Source organism: Neomonachus schauinslandi, chromosome 15 (genome assembly GCF_002201575.2).
Source record: "Neomonachus schauinslandi chromosome 15, ASM220157v2, whole genome shotgun sequence".
NCBI lineage: Eukaryota > Metazoa > Chordata > Mammalia > Carnivora > Phocidae > Neomonachus > Neomonachus schauinslandi.
Window position 1 is genome coordinate 44,725,439 of NC_058417.1, and position 27,178 is coordinate 44,752,616.

Sequence of the window (27,178 nt, forward strand, 5' to 3'; positions counted from 1 at the left end):
TGTACATGTATGCTTGCTTGTGAGTAGATTTTCTCAAGTAAGCTGCCATCTCTAGATCCCATTTAATTATGTCTAAGTGGTTTAATCATGTTCTAGAATAATATAAGCAGTATAAATAGATCTCATTTCCCCCTTTTATGATTTTCCTTTCTCCTGTCCTCATCCCCTTCCCCTGGGCTTTATACTCCAAAATATGAAATGGGGTTAGAGTATAATACCTTATTTTTAATTAATTCTTTCAGTAAACATTTATTGAGTACCTGCTATCTGCCAAAGCACTGTGCTAAGGTTAAAGATACAAAAATAAAATATCTGGTTCCTGGGGCACCTGTCTGGCTCAGTTGATAGAGCATGTGACTCTTGATCTCTGGGTCGTGAGTTCAAGCCCCACACTGGGCATAGAGCTTACTTTAAAAACAACAACAACAACAACCTGGTTGCAGACAGATAAAATGATACATCTTCGAGCTACTCTCTGAACAGTTAGGAAGGCATTTAACCCAGATAAGGGAGGTCATAGACAAGACTTCTTTCTACCATCAATAAAATTAGAAGGTTGATCTTTGAAAGCAAGTTATATCTATTATGCATTTTTAGAAAACTATTGAAAGTAGAGCTCATGCTTGAATCTTAGTACATCCCACAACTACAGAAGCACAGAAAAAAATCTTGAGAAAAGCAGTGGGATCTGTCTCCAAGACATGGTGTATATAAGCCAAACTCTGTTGGTTTTTTGGTTTTGTTTTGTTTTTTTAATTGGCATGAATACAAGCAGTAGATGAGCAAAGACTTGAGGTCAAAGTTTGGTTTCTGCTTCCTTGACTGCTTAACATGTTGAAGACTTTTTAAACTATCAGAGCTTTTAGAGGCTTTGCTTATCCTAATATACCTACTAAATTAAAAAGAAAAATACCATTATGAACTTAAAAGGAATTACTGTTTTCACTGGTATTTTTAGAGAAACAGACACGTAGCCATATTAGTTGTTAAATATTGAAATATATCCTTACTGGTTGGTAAAGAGCTGTTGCTGTAAGCCATCTGGGTGCTCTGCCATAGCCTGGACTGTCCCCCAGGGACTCTAACCCTGTATCTCCCCACAATCCAGCAGCTAAAAGATTATCTCCAGGCGTAGAAGGAAGCCTTAAGGACCCTGCTTCCGTACTGCTTTGGCATCCATTTGGAGTGCTGGTGCCGGGCCATCCCCACTGTTTAATAATTTTGAATATCACCCTGTCTTTCTGACTGTTCCGTAAATCATTGGCATTTTAACTATGTTTGTTTTCTGCCAATTGGAGTATCAAATGACCCTAGCTCACCTGCCATTGCTTATCTGTGTAGAAGCAAAATTGAGTTGTATTATTTGCTGAATAACCCAGAATACCATCGTACTGTAACTAAGAGTCTCCTAAACCATGCTGCTCTTCTTCTGTATTTCTTTCAATGATGACAGTTTGGCCTAAGTTCTGTGTTCTCTTATTGTTCCTTCCAGTTCACTTTGCACCTTATAGGCCTCCAGATATCTCCCTGAAGCCTCTGCTCTTTGAAGTGCCCAGCATCACTACAGAGTCAGTGTTTGTTGGCCGGGATTGGGTTTTCCATGAAATAGATGCTCAACTTCAGAGTTCAAATGCCAGCGTGAACCAAGGAGTAGTGATTGTGGGAAACATTGGGTTCGGCAAAACTGCCATCATTTCCAGACTGGTGGCCCTCAGCTGCCATGGAACACGGATGAGACAGATCGCCTCAGACAGCCCACACGCCTCCCCCAAACGTACGTATTCCTTTTTAAAGAACTCCCTGCTTTGTTTCTCTGAAAGTTTTTCTGACATATTAAGCCTTACGTCCTTTTATTTTCTGATCTGCAAAAACCTGACTTACACGAGAGGACCATTAATTCAGAGTTGAGAGAAAGAATGTAATACTCTGTTTACATTTAACCCACATATCTAGCGGTCACCTAAGTGTGACTGAGAAAACCTTTCTCTGGGAATAAATTTATGACTCTTCCCTTCTGGCAGTCTGGTTACTCTGTCCTTTGGACGATGACTGCAGCTTCGCCTGTAAGAGCCGTTTGCATCCGTCACTGTCGGCTGTTGCTCAGCCAGGGCCCGTGTCCTCTCGCTCCGAGCCGGCACAGTTTGTGTGCAGCTTTAGTTCCCTTGCTCTTGAAGTCAGTACTGCACTGCTTGGGCTCGAACTTCATTGTGTCCTTGAAGGGTTTCTCCTGCTTCCTTGTGAAAAGATGCTGAGATCTCATATATATTCATACTTCTTTCATCGCAGGGCACAGCTTAACGATCACCACCAGGATCTTATTTTTAAAATACTCACGTGGTCCTTAGTACCAGGCACTCTCTAAGATCTTAACCAATATTAATTCACCCAATCCTCTTATCAACTCAGTAAGGTAATTCCTGTTATCTTCATGTCACAGAGAAGTGATCTGAGGCTCAAGGAGGTTAAGTAGACCTCCCAGGTTTCAAAGCCAGTCAATGGTGAAACAAGTGAGCCTAAGCAGTCTGTTTCAGAGGCCAGTCTCTTACCCACTTTGCTGTCCTGCCTCTCCTTATTGGAGGAACTCATCTGAAGAAAGAGAATGTATGAATGTTCTTCCTATATAACCTATATATATAGAACTAGTCTGCCTGGTTTCTATTACTTATAAGAGAACAAAACCAGAAACTATTGCTCTGCTAGTCCAAATCAATAATCTAGCTCACCGCAAATTTTCAGACAGCAACCACTAGAAATGGCTTGAGATCATGGTAGTTACAGAGTCTAGCACATGCTAGAAACTCAACAGGAACTCTCTTCGCATCCTCCAGATATTCTGGCTTCCTGATGAAATTAATTAGCAGCCTCCTGTCATTAAGTAGGCAGATTACCTCTGGTAAACTTAATGGATATCTCACATGGAGAAGAACTAGTGTCTACAGAGAAAACTGGTTGAATTAAGAGTCCCAGGGTATGATAAAAATTGGTATGGAAGAATTCCTTTCTCACAAGCACTGTCATGCTGTTTCTACAGGAAGCTTTTCTGAGGGAAATTAACATTGTGTCGTGGGAGCCAAGAGCCCAGAGTTTGAGCCCCAACACTCATGTGACTACACATATTTTGTAACTTGAGAATTTTAATTGAATTTTTTAGACCTGTTTTCTCATCTGTAAAATGAGGAAGTGATCTTTAAGATTTGTTCCTGTGTTAAAATTCTGTGATTCTAAAAACATATCTTCTTGAAGTTGAAAAGTAGTCGAAATTAACTTTCCAGACTATTCCAGTATTTTCCTTTGAGTGCTTAAATATCACACCAGACTACATCTTATCTGAGAAATCCAAGAGGTTAACTCTTTGAGTGTGTCAGAAAGAAAACCAGATTGCTAATAGGCTCTCTGACTCCTCTGTATATCGCTGTTGCGATAACAGGATGGTAGAATCCTGCAGGACAGAATAAATCCCGAGGGCAAAAAGAGCTGTTTTCTGAGAAAGCAAAGGTACCTGGGAGAGCAAGAGTTAATAGAACACAGCCCATGTGCTCCCCAAAGCAGAGGTTCTTTAAAGGTAGTTCATTAAGTTATTCTCTGACATCCATTGCCTTTTATCTCCAGAGATACTCTAAAAATACCAGGACGCTGCCATTCTTGAGATAAATGTCCGTATGTTGTGACTGTAGATTTGCCCTGATAGTTAACTTTCAAAACTTGAAGATGGTGTCAAAGGAGATAGAATATGTGGTTATGTGTTTATCAGAATTACACAGAACCAGCAGTAGCCTTGTACAAAACAATTTTTGTTGTAATCTGCCCAAGTCCAAACTACCTCCTACCTCCGTCACCTTCCCAGAGCCACTAGCCCTTAAGAAAGGTCAAGAATACATGACTGATAGAGTGTGCGAGCTGTTTCTCGGCATTAATCTGTTATTATGTAAGCTGGGGCTGGGAGTTTTCCTGGCAGCAGCAGAATTTCTTTCATTAATGAATAAGAATGATGTCTGTATGGAGAGATGGCTTAATTTTTCCACAGACTTTAATTTGCATCAAGCTGGGATAGGTTTATTTGAATTCCCAAGGGCTTTCCTAACCCTCCGTCAGTGATACCAGTGATAACAGTTGTAGAAATAATGAGAACAAGGTGGAAAATCATTGGAGCTCCCAGCTTCCATCTCGGCATCATCTGCCTTCTTTGTTCTGCCCCTGCCTCCCGCACACTGCGCAGCACTGCTGGGAAAGATGTGAGCCTCTCAGCCTGCAGCCCTGCCTCGCCTGGCTCTGTCCTTCCCCCACAGACACTCAGCCCCCAGCCCGCCCCCTCCTTGTCATTTCCCTGGGACAGTACAGAAAAGCTGTCAAGGCAGGCAGTAGCCTGTCATCCTGCTTTCCACCCACACCCCTTCCCAAACCCGACTCCCCCGTCAGTCTCCACCACCACAGTCATCACCTCCCCACCCCCCCAGCACAGACACACAAAGAACAAAAACATCTTGTAAAAATAGACCCGTTGTGTAATTTAGGCATTATTACGTTAACTACAAGTATACTCAGTACAGTAGTTAGGGAAGCTCTGTCTAATACAAGACAATCTTTTCTCATCACTACAAGTCTCAGGGTAGATATTATTTGGATTTGACATTTGCCAACAGCTGCCAAGCCCCCAGACAGCTGTTGAAGTGAGTAACCCCTACCCTCCCTAGTCCGCTCGTTTCAGAAGTCTGTTTTGCCGGTTTGCTGTACATATTGACTGCTACCTACCTACGAACTTGTTTCTCCTGTTCTCTGAGTACCAAGCAGAGAGTAAAGATACTCTGACAAAAAGGAAGTCATCTCCAGAAAACAGTAGCTGGAGTACAGAAGGTATTCAGGCAGTAATTGCCCACAAAATCAAATACCAGACAAAGGGAATGGGGTGGGAGAAGGAGTGAACAACAAAAATGATACAGCGACAGTCACTGAGCTTTACCTCAGTTCACACATTTTCAGTCTTTTTCCACTGCTGCCTCCCACTGCTATCCTCCTACAGTTATTCTGAACTCGGCTCCAGTGACCAGAGAATTTCCTCTCCCAGCTGGATGGAAGAAGTCTTAATTCAGTCCTGCTGGTGGGGAGTTAAATGAGGACTACCTTCCCCTATTCCTCCTCCTTTTCAATGGCTAGTGACCGTCAACAATCTCCTGATTTTGGTACCCGTTTTTATACTGTGATCTGTACCCATATATATATACATATATATATATAGTCTATAATTTCTTGTAGGAGATAAGACATTTTCTAAATAACATGAACAAATGGAATTTTTTAAAAACAGCTTTATTTTTATTAAGTTACAATTCACATACCACACAATTCACCCACTTAAATTGTTCAGCTCAATGCTTTCTAGTTTATTACAGAGTTGTACAGCAATCACCATAATCTAATATCAGAACATTGTTGTCTCCCCCCTAAAAGTAATGCCCATTAGTGGTCAATCTCCATTCTCCCCCTAGCTCCCTATCTTCACCCCTATATAACCACCAATTTACTTTTTGTCTATATGGATTTCTCTACTCTGGGAACTTCATATAGAGAGAATCGTACGGTAGACGGTAACTGGCTTCTTTGAATGAGTGTAATATTCCATTGTATGGATTTTCCGTATTTTAACTGTTCGTCAGTTGGTGGTCATTTGGATTGTTTTCACTTTTGCACTGTTATGAATCTTGTTCCTTTGAACATTTGTGTACAAGTTTTTCTGTGGACCTAAGTTTTTATTTCTCTTGGAGTAGAATTGCTGGATCATAGAAAAAATGGAATTTAACCAATCTTCCTTTTACTCAGGGCTTTATGAATATCTCATACAAACATCTCATCTTTTTAATCCAGATGTGGATGCCAACAGAGAGCTGCCACTCACACAGCCACCTTCAGCCCATTCATCCATCCCCAGTGGAAGCTGCCCAGGAACCCCAGAAATGCGCAGGCGGCAGGAGGAGGCTATGCGGAGACTAGCCTCGCAGGTACAATAGGGTTTCCAGGGTGCGGGCATGCCAGTTCCATTTGGACATAAAGGTAGGGGGACCCTTGGCAAAGTGGGCAGAAATGTGTACAGCTATACCATGAGACCATGGTGGAAAGTTTCTCTTTCTTTGCTCCTCCTAGAAAAATACTTTGTCATTATGGAATGAAAACCTTATTGTTTGAAAGGCCCTCAGAAATAACCAGAGTCCCATAATGAATAGATAAAGAAGTCGAGACTCAAAGAAGTTATATGATTTATCCAAATCACAGTATAAGCACTCAGTAGTTTATTTTCATTCCTAGTTCAAAACTCTTCCTTCTATACTATACTGTCCATAATATTTTTATATGTTTGGGTTTTAAATTTCTATTTTTATCAAAGTAACATATGCATGATTTCAAAAATCAAATAATGCTCAAAGACTTATAATAAAAACCAGCAATTCTTTTCCCCTCCTCACGCCAAAGGCAGCCACTTTCAACCCCTGAGGCTGTTCTTCTGATCTTTACCTCCACTGTTTCTAAATAATATTCATATACTGCTGTAATTTTTTTCATCAGTTTTATATGTTATTTCTTGCTGCTTCTTATGGATGATGAGAATTTTAGGTCTTTCACTTTACTTCCTCCCTCCATCATCTCATACTGTTATATCATGATTTTTGTCTGAATCCACATTATAGTATTTTCAGGATTAGTACTGTGCATATATGTTTCATTGTGGAACCAAGGATAACATTTCCTTCTTGAGCAATTTTGTTTTTCCTGGGGTCACGAAATGCCTCATTTTAAATTTTGCTTATTCTTGACAGGGGGCACCTGGCTGGTTCAGTTGGTAGAGCATGTGACCATGTGACTCTTGATCTCAGGGTTGTGAGTTCAAGCCCCACGTTAGGTGTGTAGCCTACTTAAAAAATTTTAAAAAATAAAGTAAAATTTGCTTATTCTTTTTCAAGTCTGTAGCTATAATCCATAATCCTTAATAGCTTTGTAAAATGCCTCTCAGTACAGTTTTCTACATCAGTTACATTTCCCCTGAGACATCTATCTTAGAGCCTTCCATCAAGCTCAGCCTGGACCTAGGATGCTCTCGAGGCTTACCACCTAGCTATTATCCTGGAAATTCCCATTACTTCTCTTCTTTGTTTGATCCCATGTCATCATCTTCTTTCTTGATTTTATCTTTCATTTTGGTAGAGCACACCCGCCAGTGCACGGGAGGTAAGTTTTTAAAACTTAAGTTTCTAAAAACATCTTTATTCCATTCTCATTCATTACTATTTCTATGACATAATGTAATTCTAGGTTAAGAATTATTTCCCCTCAGAATTTTGAAGGCATTGCTCCATTGTCTTGAGCTTCTAATAATTTTGTTATTAAATGATATTCTTATTCCTAATTCTTTTTTTTATTGAAGATTTTTATTTATCTATTTGTCAGAGAGAGAGAGAGAGAGCTAGCACAAGCAGGGGGAGCGGCAGGCAGAGGGAAAAGCAGGTTGAGCAAGGAGCCCAATGAGGGACTCAATCCCAGGACGCTGGGATCATGACCTGAGCCAAAGGCAGACACTTAACTGACTGAGCCTCCCAGGCATCCCTTATTCCTAATTCTTTATACCATTTTTGCTCTCCAGAAACTTTTAGGATCTTCTTTTTTATCACCATTGTCCTTGGGCCTTTTTTCCATTTATTGTTTTGGTACCTACCTGGAGATAGTCTTTGATTCTGGGAAGTGCTTTTGTACTACTTATTGATAATTTTATCACCACCATCTGCTCTGTTTTCTCCTTCTACAACTCTTTTTAATAAAAAATTAGATTTCTTATACTGATGCTCTAGTTTTCTTTACTATATTCTACTTTTGTTTTTCTATTTTGGTTTTTGATTTAACTTTAAGAGATTTTTCACAACATCACTTTCCAGTCCTTTCACAAGAATTGGCTGTCATAGTTTTCCAATAACTCTTTCTTTTGCCCTAGTTGTTCCCTTCTTTTTCACAGCATTCTGTTCTTGTTTTATAGATGGATTATTTTCTCTTATCTCTTCCTTAGTACTTAGGCACTGGAAAACTGATTGGAAGCTTATGTGTATAGAGAGCTTAACTGTACAGCAGTAAGATGACCCACCAGCCTTTGTTGGAAACACCCAAAAGTCAGTGTTCATAAAGTTTTTTCTTTGTGCTGATCTTCTCTAGCAAAAAATCCACCCATCTCTTTCCTGGAGGATATATATCCTGGGTCTGTATCTAGAGCTGGCAAGAGAAGAGCTGGAGTTTCACCATTCAGTATGCAGACTTTTACTCAAGTCCCTTGTTTTCAGTCCTGCACTTGACCCTTACCTATTCTGTGTCTGATATCCCTAAGTCTATTTTCCCTGGTTTTGTTTCTCTAATGAATCTAATTCTCTTTCCTGTGGGTGTTGGGGAAGGTAGTCACCTGGCTTGGCAGGGTGGGTGTGGCTGTCTGGAGAGCTAACTGCCCCTTATATAAACTTCAAATAATGTCTGTATTTTCAATTCCCTTCCTCACCCCGATCTTCCACAGCACCTGGTGCTTCTAACTCCTGTGCTTTTCTGAGGTTTTACAGATGATTTGGCCTCATCCTATTGTCCTTCCTCCCAGCAGACATTTGTTTCACATTCTTCTGTCTGCTAAGTCATTTATGAATCATACATCTACTTTCTAACCTTCTGTATTATAATCTGAGATTATAGACAGATAGCCATATAGGTGGAGTTTGCATGTCTCTTATTCTCCTTATCTTTGAGGATTTTCAACAGAAGAACAGAGTTTTAACGTGTCTGTTTCCAATATTCAGAGAAATCTCTTGTCATGGTTAATTAGTAATGAGGAACAGGGAGTCATCTGTAATATCATAAGGGTCTAATTTCTTCATAGACATCCAGCCCAGCCTAGAGCTCGAAGCAGCATATTTCCCCCAGCTACGTTTTTAACTGTCCCCACTTATCAGTGGGCTTCTGAAACAGTCTCAGATTTCCCTCATATTCATTGCTAACTCAGTGCAACTTTAAAAGACATCTGCTTTTTTCTAAATATTTTGGATAAACTAGCTCCCGCTTCTTCTTTAGAAGATCAGAATAAATATCACCTTGGAAATACATTGAATGCTGAAGAGCTTCCATCATCATCATCAATTTACTCATTTAGAATGGAAGTTTGGAATGCATCAAATACAAGACTGAAGTTAAGGCAGTGAACAAAACAGACACAGTCCCCACTGTTACGTAGCCCACATTTTCCCAGTGGGAGAAAGCCAACAAACAAACATGTAATATGTCAGATCGTGATGAGTGCTGAAAAGAGCTCCAGGAATTACATCTCCCCACATTATCACTTCTTAGTCTCTCTCTCTCATCAAGAGAAAAAGTCTCAAGAAGTTTGTGTTCAATATTTGGGAAATGTTACATATTGTTTGTAGGAAATTAGTGACTACACTTAAGTGATCTCATTTTGGGGTGCCTGGGTGGCTCAGTTGTTAAGCATCTGCCTTCAGCTCAGGTCATGGTCCCAGGGTCCTGGGATCAAGCCCTGCATTGGGCTCTCTGCTCCGCCAGAAGCCTGCTTCTCTCCCTCTCCCTCTCCCCCTGCTTGTGTTACCTCTCTTGCCTGTCTCTCTGTCAAATAAATAAGTAAAAAATCCTTAAAAAAAAAAAGTGATCTCATTTTAAATTCCATGATCGTGTCTATCTTAAGCAAAATGTAAATCTTTTTTGTGCCTAGAGATGGGATTATCTTTAAATTTATATTGAACATTGTATAAGAAATGGCTCTTTAAATTAAAATTGGTGTTTATGTTCAAGATTTGGAAAATGTTAAATATTGTAAGTAGGAAATTAGTGATTATTTACACTTACTCAAGGGATATATTTTAAATTTCATGATTATTTCTTCCTTAAGCAAAATCTAAATGCACCTGTCTGCCCCTAGAGATGGGATAGTTTTAAGTTTATAGTAAATGTTGTACAAGAAATGGCACCTTATTATCCTAGTAATTGTGCCATGTGTCACATTTTAAGTATATAAGCTAGTTCTTGGAAGCATAGAGCAGAAGCCAGCAATCTTACTTCTCACTATATAACAAGCCAGTAAGCAGAAGCCTTTTCAGTAAGATTTTCAAATCAATTAGTATTTTGAGGAGGTAAGCTAATATATATGAATTAGAAGTGTCCGTGAAGGGGTGCCTGGGTGGCTCAGTCGTTAAGCATCTGCCTTCAGCTCAGGTCATGATCCCAGGGTCCTGGGATCGAGCCCCACATCGGGTTCCCTGCTCAGCAGGAAGCCTGCTTCTCCCTCTCCCACTCCCTCTGCTTGTGTTCCCTCTCTCGCTGTCTCTCTCTCTGTCAAATAAATAAATAAAAATCTTAAAAAAAAAAAAAGTGTCCATGAAAAACCTCTTGATTTGATAGACAAAGTTCTTAGTGCCAATTCTTGTATATCAGTAATTATCATTGGTATTTTCAGGACCTATTGTTAGGTGGGGAGGAAAGTGCACAGGAGTATGGGATGCTAACTTTCATGTAAGAAAGAAAGGGATATAAAAAAAATACACACGTATCTGCTTACTTATGCAAAAGAAATGCAGGAAGGATAAACCAGAAGGAAAAGATACTGATTACCTAAAGCTGGTTGGTGGGAATGGAGAATAGGAAGATATGGGTAATGGAAATGGGGTACCCATTAAGATGAAGAGAGAATGACACTCCTTTGCATGTATTTTTTTGTATAGCTATGACTCTTAGAAACATAGTGATGTTTCACATATCCAAAACATAATTAAAACCAACCAGTATGTTGGGGTGGGGAAGCCCAAAGTAGAATCCAAACATTCACAAATAAACCTCACTGTATTTCAAGATTTTATGCATTTATTTAGAGTGAGAGAGAGTGCACACATGTGAGCAGGGGGAGGGGCAGAGGGAGAGAGAGAATCCCAAGCAGACTCCATGCTGAGTATGGAGCCCAATGCAGGGCTCAGCCTCACAATCCTGAGATCATGACCTGAGCCAAAATCAAGAGTTGGACACTTAACCAGCTGAGCCACCCAGGCACCCCAAACCTAACTGTATTTCAAATGAATAACATGACCACACTGAAGAAGGCAGTTTGGAAGACAACATCTTGACTGAATACTGTAAGGCTAAAGACAAAAATAACTGTGCCTAAATGCTATATTCTGATTAATAAATGTGTTTCTCGCAGGCGTATGGTTAGCAATTCTGAAAATTCTTCATGTATGTATTAGAATTGATTGGATAAATAAAAATATTGTAAATAGCAACCCCAGGTTTCTCACTGTTGGAGAAAGAAGTTAACAAATGAGGAAAGGGAGGGGCGCCTGGGTGGCTCAGTCGTTAAGCCTCTGCCTTCGGCTCAGGTCCTGATCCCAGGACCCTGGGCAGGGAGCCCCACATTGGGCTCCCTGCTCTGCAGGGAAGCCTGCTTCTTCCTCTCCTACTCCCCCTGCTTGTGTTCCCTCTCTCTCTATGTCTCTGTCAAATAAATAAATAAAATCTTTAAAAAAAAAAAACAAAACAAATGAGGAAAGGGAAATTTAAAGTGAGCCAGGTGGCACTGGATTGAAATCTGAGATATGAGCATATACTCACAATTTTTAATATGTATATCTATATCTGTAGATATTTCAATAAATATATAGAGAGAGATACAGAAATATAGATGAATCTTTATGTGTTAGTATATGTATGTGCATTTCCTAGCTCTCTTCACTGAGAGGGCCCCAAATCAAAGACACTTTGACATCAATAAGCATGCCTACTATTCAGATCTTGTTTTATAAACACCATTCTCCAATAAAAGAAACCAGGGCTCTGAAGAAGTTAGGTAATGCCAGGTCTGGGGCAGGGTAAATATAAGAGGAGCCTGGGGCATCTTGTGGTACCAGAAAGCAAGAAAGTGCTTTTTAAAAGTTGGGGGGCTTCTTGAAAGAATACAGATACCAACCTGAAGAAAATCCTAATGACCGAAGCTGGAACAAAGTGAGCAACAAAATATAGTATTGGATATAACCAATGGAATAAAATAAGTCCATATTTATTAAATCACTCAAGTAAATAAATGGGGGAAAAGGGATAGCTCTTTCTTCCAGTAGAATTCTAATAGTAAATGTAGAAGGAAAGAGGGAGGAAATAGAACATCACTCTCAGGCAAACACTACGTGATAATTGGTGCAGACAAGATCCACTGATGGATACTAAAGTCAGTGGGCAAAAGTTTGAGGAGAAACAGGATTTGCATTGTCTCAGTGTCTCCCCCAAGATATTTATTAACTACCAAGGGAAAGAGAGTAACTTTATAGTAGAGAAATCTGGCAGAAACCTTTACTTTAACCAAAGTGATCAAGGTCAGCGTCGTCAGTAACAAGACATATCAACATCGTGGGCCCCATGATATGATCCACTGAGAAGGACACAACATTGTTTTTGTGGTATTCTTGCCCAGAAATCTCAGTTGGATTATGAGGAAAACATCAGACAAACTCAAATTGACATTCACCAGAATAACTGATCAGTACTCTTCACAAGTGTCAAGGTCATGACAAAGACGGAGGAGCTCTACAGACTACAGGAGTCTGAGGAGAAATAACAACTAAATGCAATACAGGGACCTGGATAGAATCGTGGAACAGAAAAAGGACATTAGTGGAAAACTGGTGAAATTTGAATAATGCTTTTAGTTAATAATATATTGTGCCAGTGTTATTTCCTAGTTTTGATAATTATGCTATGGTTACGTAAGATACTAATAAAAAGAGAAGCTGGGTGAGGGATATACAGAAACTCAGTGTACTACTTTTGCAACATTTCTGTAAGTCTAAAATTAGTTCAAAATAAAAAGTTAAAAAATAAATAAAAGTCCTACTGCCAAAAAAAAAAAAAAAAAGATCTACAAGCTGGAAAATTACTGAGGCAGAACCCAAGTCTGGAAGCTATTCTTAGCTTCTAGCCCCAGGGTAAAGATTAGAGTCAGAGTTGAGGGACAGGGAAAGGCAAGAAAAGGTCGTTATTCATACTAAACCTCCAGGTCCCTGGAAATATTAGAAGCCACACTAAAGTGTTGGAAGCAATGTGCTGAGCAAGAAGTCAGTCAGGTGGGGATGAGGGAATTCAAGGAGTGATGAAAAGGAGACATGGAATAAGAATATGAGAGCAGACCTGAAGGGAGGGTGTTTGCAACATTAGAATTTAAATGGTACAAATGCCAGTCATTATGTAAATAAAGTTTTTATTTCCAAATGAATTCCACATAGAGCTGTTCTCTTCTTTATGTGAGATTAGCTTAATCCTGTCACAGATTATTCATTTGAAGTAGAAAAGAGTCTGGAGAGTGAAGGCCTGGGGTTTTTAACATGAGCCTGACAGATTTGCTGCCACTCAGTCATTTGGCCCTTTGATGAGGATTATACTTCATCTTATGATTTCTTCTATACAGCACTAAATCAAAGTTTTTTATTTTTATTTTATTTTTTTTAAAGATTTTTTTTTTAAGTAATCTCTACACCCAAGGTGGGGCTTAAACTTAACCACAACCCCAAGCTCGAGTCGCATGTTCCACAGACTGAGCCAGCCAAGGGCCCCAAATCAAAGTTTCTTATACCCAAAGCTATACTGACCTCCAGTCTTTTCTTTTGTCTATATAGCCTGCAAACCTGTTTTTTTCTTTCTTCCCTCATAGGAGTAATTTAAAATTTACTTTCTATCAGGGCATCTGGGTGGCTCAGTCAGTTAAGTGTCCTACTCTTGATTTCAGCTCAGGTCCTGATCTCAGGGTCATGAGATCAAGCCCCACGTCAGGCTCTGTGCTGAGTGTGGAACCTGTTTAAGATTCTCCCTCTCCCTCTCCCTCTCTAAAAAATAAATTAATAAAATTTACTCACTGTCTTTCCCAAAGAATTAATATAATTCTGGCCATATCAGACATATTTTGGCTAGAATTATTTTAATAAAAAGTCTAGGGATTTAACGTAAGACAAACTTGAAATGGAGAGAAATTATGCATAGTTGAAAATGAAATTTCAACAAATCCTCATGAGAGACAAGAATTCAAGGAGAAAGGTTCTACCTGCTGATTTTAGGGGTAGACAAGAATTCAAGGATAAAGGTTTTACCTGCTGATTTGGGGGATAGACTAATTCTGAATCATTTCCAAGAAGTTGGAATGATAGTGACTGAATATAGGTGGCCATGATAACTTTCTCAAGGCTGCCGGGAAAAATCTAATACCACTGAACACTGGTACAATGAGAGACTGAAGAAAAAAAAAAACTACATTAGCAGACTTGTTTCCTATTTGTATATGTAGGAAAAGTTGTAGATGATGTCAATAGACAATTTAGAGGAAGTACCAAATAGGTTTGACAAATGCACCTGTGTTTGTCAGTTACTATGTGTGCATGTTCTATGTACACATGCTACATGACTGCTTTGAAATGTTTAGTAAATAACCTATTTTTAGCCACAGTGCAAATTTCGTGAAAATGTTGAATGGTCTTTCTGCCTGAATTCTGCAAAGCGATCAAGACTTTATATTTGGAATGCTGAAGAAATATTTTAAACTAAAAGAAAGAAAGGTAGCCGCAGAAGGGGTAACTTTAGCAATGTCCTTTGTTAGATAAAACCTCATTCAGCTAAGAGCACAGATGATTTTCCCCCCACCCCCCTCCCCTAGCACAGATAATTTTTAATAAAATCAGTAAGAAAAACCTTTTCCTAAATTGCTGAATTTTTATCTTCAAACTTCTATCCCATTACTTTAGGCAGAGGGTAAGTTAGAGCTGATTTGCTCAGCTGTGCTTCACTTTGACATGTGGAAGCAGTCAAGGTAAAATGTGATGAAAGTTCATATTGATTCAGAGGTTTGCTGTTTCCTTTTTATGAAGTGGATATTTGTATCCATGTGGATATAACCACTGACATTCACTGTTCATTGGGAGGACAGATCAGTTGCTGCCAGGTTTTCTCTTTGGTTCCTTACATTGTGCTCAAGATAGGTAATAAAGCAATGGCCAATCTATCTAAAGAAGAGTGGAGATTTTTTAGATATAACTTCTCATTTCCAATTCCATATTGTGCTCACATATCATTGCTTCACTCATAAGCAATTCCTATCCTCAGCTTTCTATGGATAGTAACATTTCCAGTATTAAATTTCTCTGTGTGCTTAATGAGAAGGATTTCAGGTTTAAAAAAAAAAAATGTTTAAAAAAAAAAAGTGACATTTCTAGTATTTGTTAAAGAGCAAGAATGACCATACCTATAGATTAGGAGTCTTTTCAAAATAGAACACTTTAGTGGATGACTGTTTTCTGAGAGATGATAGAAGAGCTGGAGTCCCAGTAGTATATCTATGAATGCTCCTAGGGTAATTTTCACCTGCCTAAAGGCACAAAGCAATGATGATAATGATGGAGAGGAAGAGGAGGAGAAGGGGAAGGCAATGATGATGATGATGATGGCAGCATCAGCTGACATCACTGTGCACCTTCTTTGTGCTGAGCACCATGCCAAGTACTTTCCATACATTCAAGCTGAATCTCCCCTGCCAATTTCATGTTATCTCCTCAGTCACTTCACTTTCGTGAGTACTGAGCCAGCAGAGTGCTGTAGATTAAAATCACCCTCTGCACTTACCCTTGAGGCAAAGAGAACAACCAGAAGGTATGGAATGAGCTCTGTGCAAATTCAGACAAACAAACAAAAAACCCAGAGGTTAAAACCAGGTTCCAGCCAGACAGCCCAGATGGATGGATGATATTAAGACTCACACATTTTCCAAGTTCTTTGAATTTAAGACCTGCAGCTAACAAAAATCTCAGTCGTTTCCTTTTTCCTGTCATCTAATTCTGGTTGTGTCTGGGTGCTAGAAAATACTAATGATAATTCTTAAATCTGAATTATTTTTTATAAAGCTATTTACAACAACATTAATTTTTAAAAGTAAGGAGTTAGTAAGTATATGTGTTTATTGAGATTAACAAGGTTTTTCTGGGATCATTTTATTCCTAATGCTTTATTACAAGATTGGACTTTTTCCTGTACTGTTCCATGCTGAATAAATATTAGAGAGATAAATGTAAATCTTTATTCTCAGGCTTGTTTCCTTTTTCTTATAATCTAAAACCCAAATTCTGCAAAGGAATCTTATAATCCAAAACTCAATTTGCATTTATAAATTTTAATTGTGAATTATGATATGTGTATACGATAGAAATAGTGTATCAAATTTCTGATCTTAGATCAGGCAGTTTCTGAGATAGCAGCTTTTGTTTTTACTTGAAGAAGTTGAGGAATGGGGAGACGGAAGACAATGTTAGAGAATGATCATACAGTAACCATGGCTATTGTTCTTGCTCCTGGTAAACCTGTTCGCATTCTCATCTTTCTGTTGTAGGTGGTTGCCTATCACTATTGCCAAGCAGATAATGCCTACACCTGCCTGGTCCCAGAATTTGTCCACAATGTTGCTGCCCTGCTCTGCCGCTCACCTCAGCTGACAGCCTATCGGGAGCAGCTTCTTCGGGAGCCTCACTTACAGAGCATGCTGAGCCTTCGGTCCTGTGTTCAAGACCCCATGGCCTCCTTCCGGAGGGGAGTCCTGGAGCCCCTGGAGAATCTCCACAAAGGTACAGATGGGGTGCACAGAAGGCGAAAGGTGGAAGCTTTGGAGCCCAGGTTCACCTAGAGTGTGCCATAGAAATGATGATTTTTATCACATTGCCAGAGCCAAATGTGCCATAGCTGATGTCCCATAGGATACAGTTAACAGAGAAAAGATTTTACTTTGAAAAAAATGAAAATTCCTACAGGAACTGCTACTTCTTTCCTTCTTTCTCTCTAAAAATTCTCGTTCTCGCTTCCAAATAGAATACATTTTTCTTGTACTAAAAGTAGTAGAGCTTCTAGTCCTTTCTGTAGAATTAAAAAAATCAGTAAAACCATGGCTCCAACTGCATGTTGTGGAGTTTGTATGGTTAGAAACCTCCTCATCACTGTGTTTGGGGTTTTTTGTTTTTGTTTTTGTTTTGTTTTGTTTTTTACTCCACAGTCAGGTAAAATAAAATGGTATCCATGGCTGCCCAACTCTGTGTATGTCTTAAACCTCAGCTTTCCACTAAAAACTATTTAAAAGGTATTTAAGATATTTTTAAGAAATGGGGGGAAGAACTAGGTGTTATACACAATGAATCATGGAACACTACATCAAAAACTAATGATGTAATGTATGGTGATTAACATAACAATAAAAATATTTAAAAATAAAAATAAATAAAATGGAACCCATCTCCCTCTCATGCTCATGCCCTTCCTCCCTCTTTCCTCTGCAATTCTGGTGTCAGCTGTGGCCTATGCACCAGCATCTCCTCCTTCGCCCATGTCTACCCCATCCCCTTAACAGTGTTTAGTCCGTGCTGGAAGCCAGAGAAGAGGACTTGAGTGAGCAAGAGGTTCCTGAGCAATTGTGTTTATTCCTGAGAGACTTTTATATCTTTCTTGAAGGTTTTGGAGGTACTCAGTAAGAAAAAGTGACCATAATTTCCTTTCTCTCGGCCACCGTCTTCAGTTACTTCAACCTCCATACTAGTTACTTGGATATCAGAGTTTCTCTTCTCAATTCTGATGACCTCTGTGTACCTCTACTACGTATTAGCTTCTCCGTACCCTGGACTTTTTTAAATCTTGGAATTTCTCCACAGATATTTTAAAGCATATTTTCTGTACGATCAGTCTACATCCTGCTAATTCTGCCTTCGTGATGTTTTCTCACATCCATCAGTCTCAAATTCCTTCCTGCCATTGTTACCCCAAAGACCCTTCAGTTGCTCATGGCATCATGTCTATATTACTACCCTTCCTGGTCTTCTCTGGGTTTTTAGTTTAATGCTTCTTTCATATCATAGCACACTTAGAAAATTATAAAAACTTGTATAGCATACTGAGCTAAAAAATCGCAACTCCTTATAGCTAGATATAACTGGCCTTGAGGTTACAGCTGTGCCAAGCCCCCAGAGCCCTGAGGGCTAAAGAGATTCATTTTTTTTTTTTTTTAAAGATTTTATTTATTTATTTGAGACAGAGAGAATGAGAGAGACAGAGAGCACATGAGAGGGGGGAGGGTCAGAAGGAGAAGCAGGCTCCCTGCTCGGCAGGGAGCTCGATCCCGGGACTCCAGGATCATGACCTGAGCTGAAGGCAGTCGCTTAATCAACTGAGCCACCCAGGCGCCCCTAAAGAGATTCATTTTTAAGCACACCTCTAACCCATTCTTGACATACCTAGTAGGAAAACTCTGCCCCAATCCGTGCAGTCTTGTAGACTTTATGTACTCCTTTCAAATAAAGCTTCATCAAGTATCACTTTCATCACTTAATTTCCCTGTTCAGAAACTTGACTTCCTATTGCTACTGAATTAACTTCCAGCTTCTCAGTCTAGCATATAAGGTACTTGACGGCATGGGTCCAAACCCACTTTCCAGCCTCACTATATACTTTTACCTGTATGAACCCCGTGTTTACATGTAAAATACTCACTGGCTCTTAAACACTCACTTACGTGTTCCTGCCTCCATACATTTGCTCATTGTTCCATTTCTTGTTATGCCTTCTGCTTACATCTCTATTAGAATCTTCCGCCCATCTTTCAATAACCAGCTTAAATGCCACCTCATTCATAAAAGGCCTGCTGATCCCCCTGCCACCCTCTAGTAAGATACAGTATTCTTCCAAATTGATATTAGGTGGGTTTTTTTTAGTTTTTAATTTAGGGTACTGAACACATTATTATGTGCATGATAAGAATTTAAAATTTTATTACTAACATTTATTGAACTATATGTCAGATACTACAGATACTATGTGCTTTATAAGAATTAGTTATTTCTGTACCTATCCTATCCTTTTGACTATATTGTATGCTACTGAAGTTAGGAACCTTTTCTCCTTCATCTTTTATCCTTCGTATTGGTTACCCCACCTTGAACACATTTCAGGAAATGAAGTTTGAACAAATAAGTGAACATTGAAATTGCTCACATACTGAGTGCCTTGAAAGAAGGACAGTGATACGAGGATTTACATCTTACGACTTATTCAAGGAGAATATCCAAATGCTTGCAGATCCAGCTCTAGATTTTCAGCCATGACTCACGTGTTTCAGTTTTGCTTCTAGATACATCTGCTGCTCATGTAGGTCTCCATACGCAGCTTTAGATATCCTTATTGGTAAATATTATTCTAAGTGAATTTAATTATTCCACCTGATCCCCATGTTCTTACTTTTGTTTTTTTTATTTTTTATTTTTTCTAAAGATTTTATTTATTTATTTGACAGAGAGAGAGACAGCGAGTGCAGGAACACAAGCAGGGGGAGTGGGAGAGGGAGAAGCAGGCTTCCTGCTGAGCAGGGAGCCTGACTTGGGGCTCGATCCCAGGACCCCGGGATCATGACCTGAGCCGAAGGCAGACGCTTAACCACTGAGCCACCCAGGCGCCCCCCCATGTTCTTACTTTTAAAACAAAATCCCCATCATGAGCAATAGCTGAAAACACAATTTATAAAATAAATGATATACTAAAATATTATTTTATCAACCAATAAGAAGGCAGGAAAGAAAAACAATATTTTTTTTTTAAATGGAACAAGTGGGGATAAAAGGCACAGCTTAGAGACTATAGTCAGTGATATCATAAAAGTGTTATATGGTGACAGATGGTAGCTACACTGGTAGTAAGGATATATAATGTATAGAGAAGTTGGACTATGTCATAAACCTGAAACTAATGTAACATTTGTGTGTCAACTCAAATTTTAAAAAAATTTTAATTAAAATTAAAAAAAAAAGCAATATAAGAAAATAAAATGGATGTTGTGTTAGGCTGCTAAAAAAAGAAGCAGTAAGTTAAGCAGAGAAAGAAAAATACTGTATGATCTCACTTGTATGTGGAATCTAAAAAAAACTAAAAACAAAACAAAAACCAATCTCATAGATACAGAGAACACTTTGATGGTTGCAAGAGGTGGGAGGTGGGGTATGGGAGAAATGGAAGAAAGGGGTCAAAAGATAAAAACTTCCAGTTATAAAATTTGTAAGTCATGGAAATATACAGCATGGTGACTATAGTTAATAATACTGTATTGCATATTTGAAACTTGCTAAGAAAGTAGGTCTTAAAAGTTCTCATCACAAGAAAAGAAAGTTTATAATTTTGTAAGGTGATAGATGTTAACTAGACATGTGGTTTTCATTTCACAGTGTACTATACAAATATCGAATCATTGTGCTGTAGAACTGAACCAAAAACACAAATCAAATTAAATTTTTATGAAAAGCAAAATGCTATACCTAAAGTCAGTCATATCAATAATTACATTATTTTAAATGGACTGAGCATTTCTTTTTAAAAAAGGCAGAAACTACCAGATCAAATAAAAAGTGAGACCCAACAGTATGCTATCTACAAGAGGGTTATGTGAATACAAAGACACAGATTGAAAGTGAAAGGATAGAAAAATATATACCATGGAAAAAAAAGAAAGAAAGAAAAATATATACCATGTAACCATGTGGCATAAGAAAGCTGGAGTGGGTATATTAATGTGAGGTAGAGCAGACTTCAAGACCAGAAATGTTACCAGAGGGCCATTTGATAAACATAAAAGGAGACCAATTTCTGGGAAGATAAAATAATCCTAAGTGTGTATATACCTAGTAACAGAGGCTCAAATTACATGAATCATTGTCAAATCACTATGTTGTACACCTGAAACAAATACAACATTGTATATCAACCATACTTCACTACTACATATTTTTTAAAAGAATGAAAAATTTCAAAATAAAGTTTTTTAAGTGAAAAAAATACATGAGTCAAAAACTTATAGAACTAAAGAGATAAATAGACAAATAATCATAGCTGGAGATTTTAACACCTCTCAATAAGTATTAGAACAAGCAGATAAAAACCAAGTGTGTAGATTTCAATGACACTGTAAGCCAACTTGATCCACTCACAATTTATAGACTACTACCCAATAACTGCAGAATATATATTCTTCTCAAGTACACAAGGACCATACTCTGGGCCATAAAACCAAGTCTGAAGGTTTCAAAATATTAAAATCTTATAGAAAATGTTATCTGGGATAATGGAACTAAATGAGAAATCGATACAAATAAAATCCCCAAATATTTAGAAATTTAACAACATACTTCTAAATAACCAATGAGACAAGAAATCACAGAGGAAATGATAAAGTATCTCAAAATGAATAGTGTAAAATCAATGTCTAAGTTTCTGATGTAATAAACTAGAAAAAAAATGAGGAAAATAAACCCAGAGTAAGCAGAAAGAAGAGTAAAATCAAGAACAGACATCAATAAATAGAAAAAAAATTAATATTTAAAATGAATAAACCCCTAGCAAGACTGATCAAGAAAATGAGAAAAAAACTCAAATTAACATCAGATATAAAAGGGAGATGGCACTATAGTTCCTATACACGTTAAAAGAAAAATAAGGGAGGGGCGCCTGGGTGGCTCAGTTGGTTAGGCAGCTGCCTTCGGCTTGGGTCATGATCTTGGGGGTCCTGGGATCGAGCCCTGCGTCCGGCTCCCTGCTCAGCGGAGAGCCTGCTTCTCCCTCTCCCTCTGCCTGCCACTCTGCCTACTTGTGCTCTCTCTCTATCTCTCTGTCAAATAAATAAATAAAATCTTTAAAAAAAAAAAAAGAAAAAAGAAGGGATTATTACAAGCATCTTTATAACATAAATTCAACAACATAAACTGGACAAATTCTCCAAAAATTACAGCTTACCAAAAGTGACTCAAGGAGAAATAGAAAATCTGAATAGCCCTTACCTATTTAATTTGTAATTTAAAAGGGAAAAAAAATCTTCAACCAAAAAACTCTAGGCTGAGATGGTTTCACTGATGAATTGTTTTCAACATTTAAAGAAGAAATATTTCTGCAAAAACAATAAAATTAAAAAGATGAAGAAATAATATCAATCATACACATATGTCTTCAGAAAACTAGAGGAGAAGGGAACATTTCTCAACTTGTTTTATTAGGCAAGTGTTACACTGAAAACAAAATATGGTAAGGATCTCGTAAGAAAAGAAAATTACAGATCAGTATTCCTCATGACCATAATAGCAAAATCCTGAAAAAACTAAGAGCAAATCAATTAGTCCTACTCGATCAGGAATGCAATGTTAAGTTTATTTATTTTATTTTATTATGTTATGTTATATTAGTCACCATAAAATACATCTAGTTTTTGATGTAGTGATCCATGATTCATTGTTTTCGTATAACAGCCAGTGCTCCATGCAGTGCATTACCTCCTTAATACCCATCACCGGGCTAGCCCATTCCCCCAACCCCCTCCCCTCTAAATCCCTCAGTTTCTCGGAGTCCATAGTCTCTCATGGTTCGTCTCCCCCTCTAATTTCCCCCCCCTTCATTTTTCCCTTCCTTCTCCTAATGTCCTCCATGCTATTCCTTATGTTCCACAAATAAGTGAAACCATATGATAATTGACTTTCTCTGCTTGACTTACTTCACTTAGCATAATCTCCTCCAGTCCCAAAAGTTGGGTATTCATCCTTTTTGATGGCTGGGTAATATTCCATTGTATATTCGGACCACATCTTCTTTATCCATTCATCTGTTGAAGGGCATTTGAAAGTTTATCAGGGTAATTTATCATATTAACAGAATAAATGAGAAAATCTGTATGTCTTTATATAAATATATATTTATGTAAAATTTTGCATACATAATCTTCTCAATAAATGCAGTAAAGCATTTGACCAAATATTACAATTAACAATAAAAACTTTCTGCAAACTAGGAATAGAAGAAAACTTAGTCTAATAAAGGAAAACTCCAAAAAACACACAGCTAACAATGAAATGTTAAATATTTTCCCCCTAATATCAGGAATAAGACAAGAATGTTCCCTCACTCACACCACTTATATTAAATATTCAACATTCCACTGGTAGTCCAAGCTACCACAAGAAGAAAGCAAACAAGCAAATAGTAAAGATTGAAAAGGAAGAAATAAAACTGTCTTTATTTGTAGATTATGTACCTAAAACACTCTCAGGAATCTACAAAAGAAAAAACCCTACTAGAACTATAAATATAGAACTCCAGGCTATAAGGCCAAAATGCATAGATCTATTGTATTTTTATACTGGCAGAAAACAATTAAAAACTGAAACTTAAAAAGTAGTGTGGCAGGTTTTTTTTTTTTAAGTTTTTTTGTTTATTTAAGTAATCTCTATACCCAATGTGGGCTTCGAACTCACAACCCTGAGATCAAGAGTCACACACTCCTCCAGCTGAGCCAGCCAGGTGCCCCGGTAGTGTGGCAGTTTTAAAAGATGGCTGTAAAGTCTTTGACATTCCTCCTACCCAGAGTTGGGGGTCTCTGTCTCCTCCTCTTGAATCTTAGTAGGCTTGTGACTGCTTCAACCAGTAGACTACTATACAGTGATGGTATGTGACATCTTTAGGCTAGGTCATAAATGTCCGTGCAGTTTCCATCTTGTTCACTGAAACACTTGCTTTTGGAGGATTGCATTGTCACGTAAAAAGTAAAGAAGTACAAACCAACGTAAGTGTTCCAGTTGACTGCCCTGACATTGGAGTTTTTGTTCCAGATGATTTCAGCACAGCCATTTAACCCCTACCTGTCTGATCCAGCAGTAGATAACTGGAACAAACAATATTTTATGTAGCATCAAAATACTTAAGAAAAAAATTTAACGAAAGATGTATAAGACCTCCACAGTGAAAGCTACAAAACATTGCAGAGTGAGATTTAAAAACTTAGTAAATGGAAAAAATACACCATGTTTGTAGATTAGAATTTTTCCCCAAACTCGTCTGTAGATTCAACATAATCCTAATGAACAGAAGATTAAGACACTTCACAAAAGAAGACACACAAGTGTGCCTACAAGCACATGAAAAAGTGTTTAACATTATTAGTCATCAGGAAAATGCAAATTAAAATCAAAATGAGACACCAATTTACTCCCACTAGAATAGTTAAAATTTTTTAGGTCGAACATCAAATGTCAGTGACAGTGATAAGCAACTGGAGCTCTCACACATTGCTGTGGGAGTATAAAGTGGTACAACTACTTTGGAAACTATTTGGCAGTTCCTTATAAAGTTAAAATATAAATCTCCTTTATGACCAAGAAATTCTATGCCTATGTATTTACCCAAAAGAAATGAAAACATATGTCTACAAAAAGACTTGTACAAGCATGTTCATAGCAGCTTTATCCATAGTAGTTAAAAACTGGATAGAACCCAAATGTCCATCAACAGAAGAATGGATAAACAAATTGTAGTATATTCACTCAATGGAATACTTCATAATATTAAAAAGAAATAAACTAATAATATGCTCAACAAAGTAGATGAATCTCAAAATGATGTTAAGCAAAAGAAGCAAATGTATATAGTCTATGGTGATAGAAGAGTGATTGCCTATTGACGATTGGGAGGGAATCTAAGAACTTTCTGGAATGATGGAAATGTTTTATATTTTGATTGGGATGTTAGTTACATGAGTATATATACATATTTGTCAAAACTGATCAAAGTGTACAGTTAAGATCTTCACAATTAACTAAATAAATTTTATTGCAATAATTTTTAAGATAGAGAATTTTTAAAAGTAGCTGAAGCTTTCTTTCCAGGGAAGTTCAGTGGAAAACATTTTCAGTTTAGATACAGAAGCTAGATTGCAAATTGTACATTTTTCTTTTAAAAAATGAAAGTCATGGGGTGCCTAGGTGGCTTAGTCGTTAAGCGTCTGCCTTCAGCTCAGGTCGTGATCCCAGGGTCCTGGGATTGAGCCTGCATTGGGTTCCCTGCTCAGTGGGGAGTCTGCTTCTCCCTCTCCCCCTGCTCGTGCTCTTTCTCTCTTTTTCTCTCTCTCTCTCACTTGTTAACTCTCAAATAAATAAAATCTTTTTTTAAAAAATGAAAGTCTATATTTTCAAAATACTTAAAGGTTCTACAAGTGTGATGGCTAAAACATATACAGGGATGCCTGGGTGGCTCAGTTGTTTCAGCATCCGACTCCTGATTTCGGCTCAGGTCATGATATCAGGGTCATAAAATCGAGCCCTGCATCGGGCTCTGCACACTGGGCGTGGAGCCATCTTAAGATTCTCTCTCCCTCTGCCCTACTCTGCGTGTGCATGTGCATGCTCTCGCTTGAAAAAAATTTTTTTTTATATAATAGAACACATACATACAAAACAAATGAAAAAGTTTTGACGTTTCCTGGTGAGCTTTTGCTTCAGCCATCGATATGCAATGAAAGGAGATACTAATTTGTTACCACAACTAAAAGGAAGATAATTCACATGTACAGCTTTTCTGAACAAAATGTTGTCTGATATGAGCCTTGCTTTCACTTTTGATAATTCTTTTTTTTTTTCACTTTTGATAATTCTTATACAGTATACTAGTAAAATCCCATGCAGTAGGATTTAGTTCTGACTATGGTACTAACTACCATCTCTTCTCTTGCAGTCTCTGTAATTCTTATTTCTCTCAGGGGCAGAGTGTCAGAATGGGGCTGCTAATAAGCAAGTCAGTTCCAGCATTTAAGTATACATATAAGCAAGGGCAGTAGGGAATCCCTGGTGAATACAGTTTTACAAGGGAATAAAAACAAAGGTTAGAGGGCTTAGAAACTTTTCCAGGCACTTGTCGGCTAGAACAATGGCTCCTAAGCACCAGTCCATCTGAAGTTTTCCTTAGTCCCATTACAAAATAAGAAAAGAGAAACAGCCTAGAATTTGTTGTCTTTCCTGTTTTTTTTAATATTAAAATATTTTTATTCTATGAACTAATGGTGACAGTAGATGGTAGTGGCACTTTAAATGTTCTTACATGGCAGGGCGCATGGCGGTAGAGCATGTGACTCATGATCCTTGGGGTTGTGAGTTCAAGCCCCACGTTGGGTATAAAGCCTCCTTTAAAAAAAATAATAAATAGGGGCACCTGGGTGGCTCAGTCGTTAAGCATCTGCCTTCGGCTCGGGTCGTGATCCCAGGGTCCTGGGATCGAGCCCCGCATCGGGCTCCCTGCTCCACGGGGAAGCCTGCTTCTCCCTCTCCTACTCCCCCTGCTTGTGTTTGCTCTCTCGCTCTGTCTCTGTCAAATAAATAAACAAAATCTTTTAAAAAAAAAATAATAATAATAATAAATAAAAAGTAGCAATCCTTTGTTGGTCCCCAGTTTTTTTAAATTTTCATTTGTCTGTAAAATCTTTTAAAGCTACTGATGATAGAGTATGTATTTAACCTGCAGAAATTTGGAAATGAACATGCAGAAGCATTCTTGTAAGGCTAGTTGCATTTGAGAGGTGAAATCTAAAGATCATTAAGGCCTCATCTCTTAAATTTATAACAGATATCTTACCATTTAGCAAAGGAAAAGGAAATTTTTTAGGAATACTTCTCGTTGTTTTACAATATTAGTACCATTTGGAAATCCTTTACATTTATTTTTCTGAATCCTAAAAAAGGTAATCTTAGATAAACATGATGTCCTTATTTCTTAACAGATGAAATATTTTTTTATTATTATGTTATGTTAATCACCATACATCACATCATTAGTTTTTTATGTAGTGTTCCATGATTCATTGTTTGCGTATAACACCCAGTGCTCCATGCAGAACGTGCCCTCTTTAATACCCATCACCAGGCTAACCCATCCCCCCAACCCCCTCCCCTCTAGAACCCTCAGTTTGTTTTTCAGAGTCCATTGTCTTTCATGGTTCATCTCCCCCTCCGATTTACCCCCCTTCATTCTTCCCCCCCTGCTATCTTCTTCTTCTTCTTTTAACATTTATTATTTGTTTCAGAGGTACAGATCTGTGATTCAACAGTCTTGCACAATTCACAGTGCTCACCATAGCACATACCCTCCTCAATGTCTATCCCCCAGCCACCCCATCCCTCCCACCCCCCACCACTCCAGCAACCCTCAGTTTGTTTCCTGAGATTAAGAATTCCTCATATCAGTGAGGTCATATGATACATGTCTTTCTCTGATTGACTTATTTTGCTTAGCATAACACCCTCCAGTTCTTTTTTTTTTTTTT

The 27,178-nt window shown here is 38.1% G+C and overlaps 1 protein-coding gene across 2 annotated transcripts in view; it reads left to right on the top strand.

Annotated features, from left to right (window-relative positions):
* The window catches only part of TANC2 (tetratricopeptide repeat, ankyrin repeat and coiled-coil containing 2), a 297,008-nt gene that overhangs the window by 205,009 nt on the left and 64,821 nt on the right, over positions 1-27,178 (top strand). For both annotated transcript variants that reach the window (XM_044921763.1, XM_021678492.2), the window contains 3 exons: positions 1,493-1,774; positions 5,860-5,993; positions 16,421-16,652. In XM_044921763.1, the coding sequence (XP_044777698.1) occupies positions 1,493-1,774; positions 5,860-5,993; positions 16,421-16,652 (648 nt within the window). The remainder of the gene's footprint in view (positions 1-1,492; positions 1,775-5,859; positions 5,994-16,420; positions 16,653-27,178) is intronic.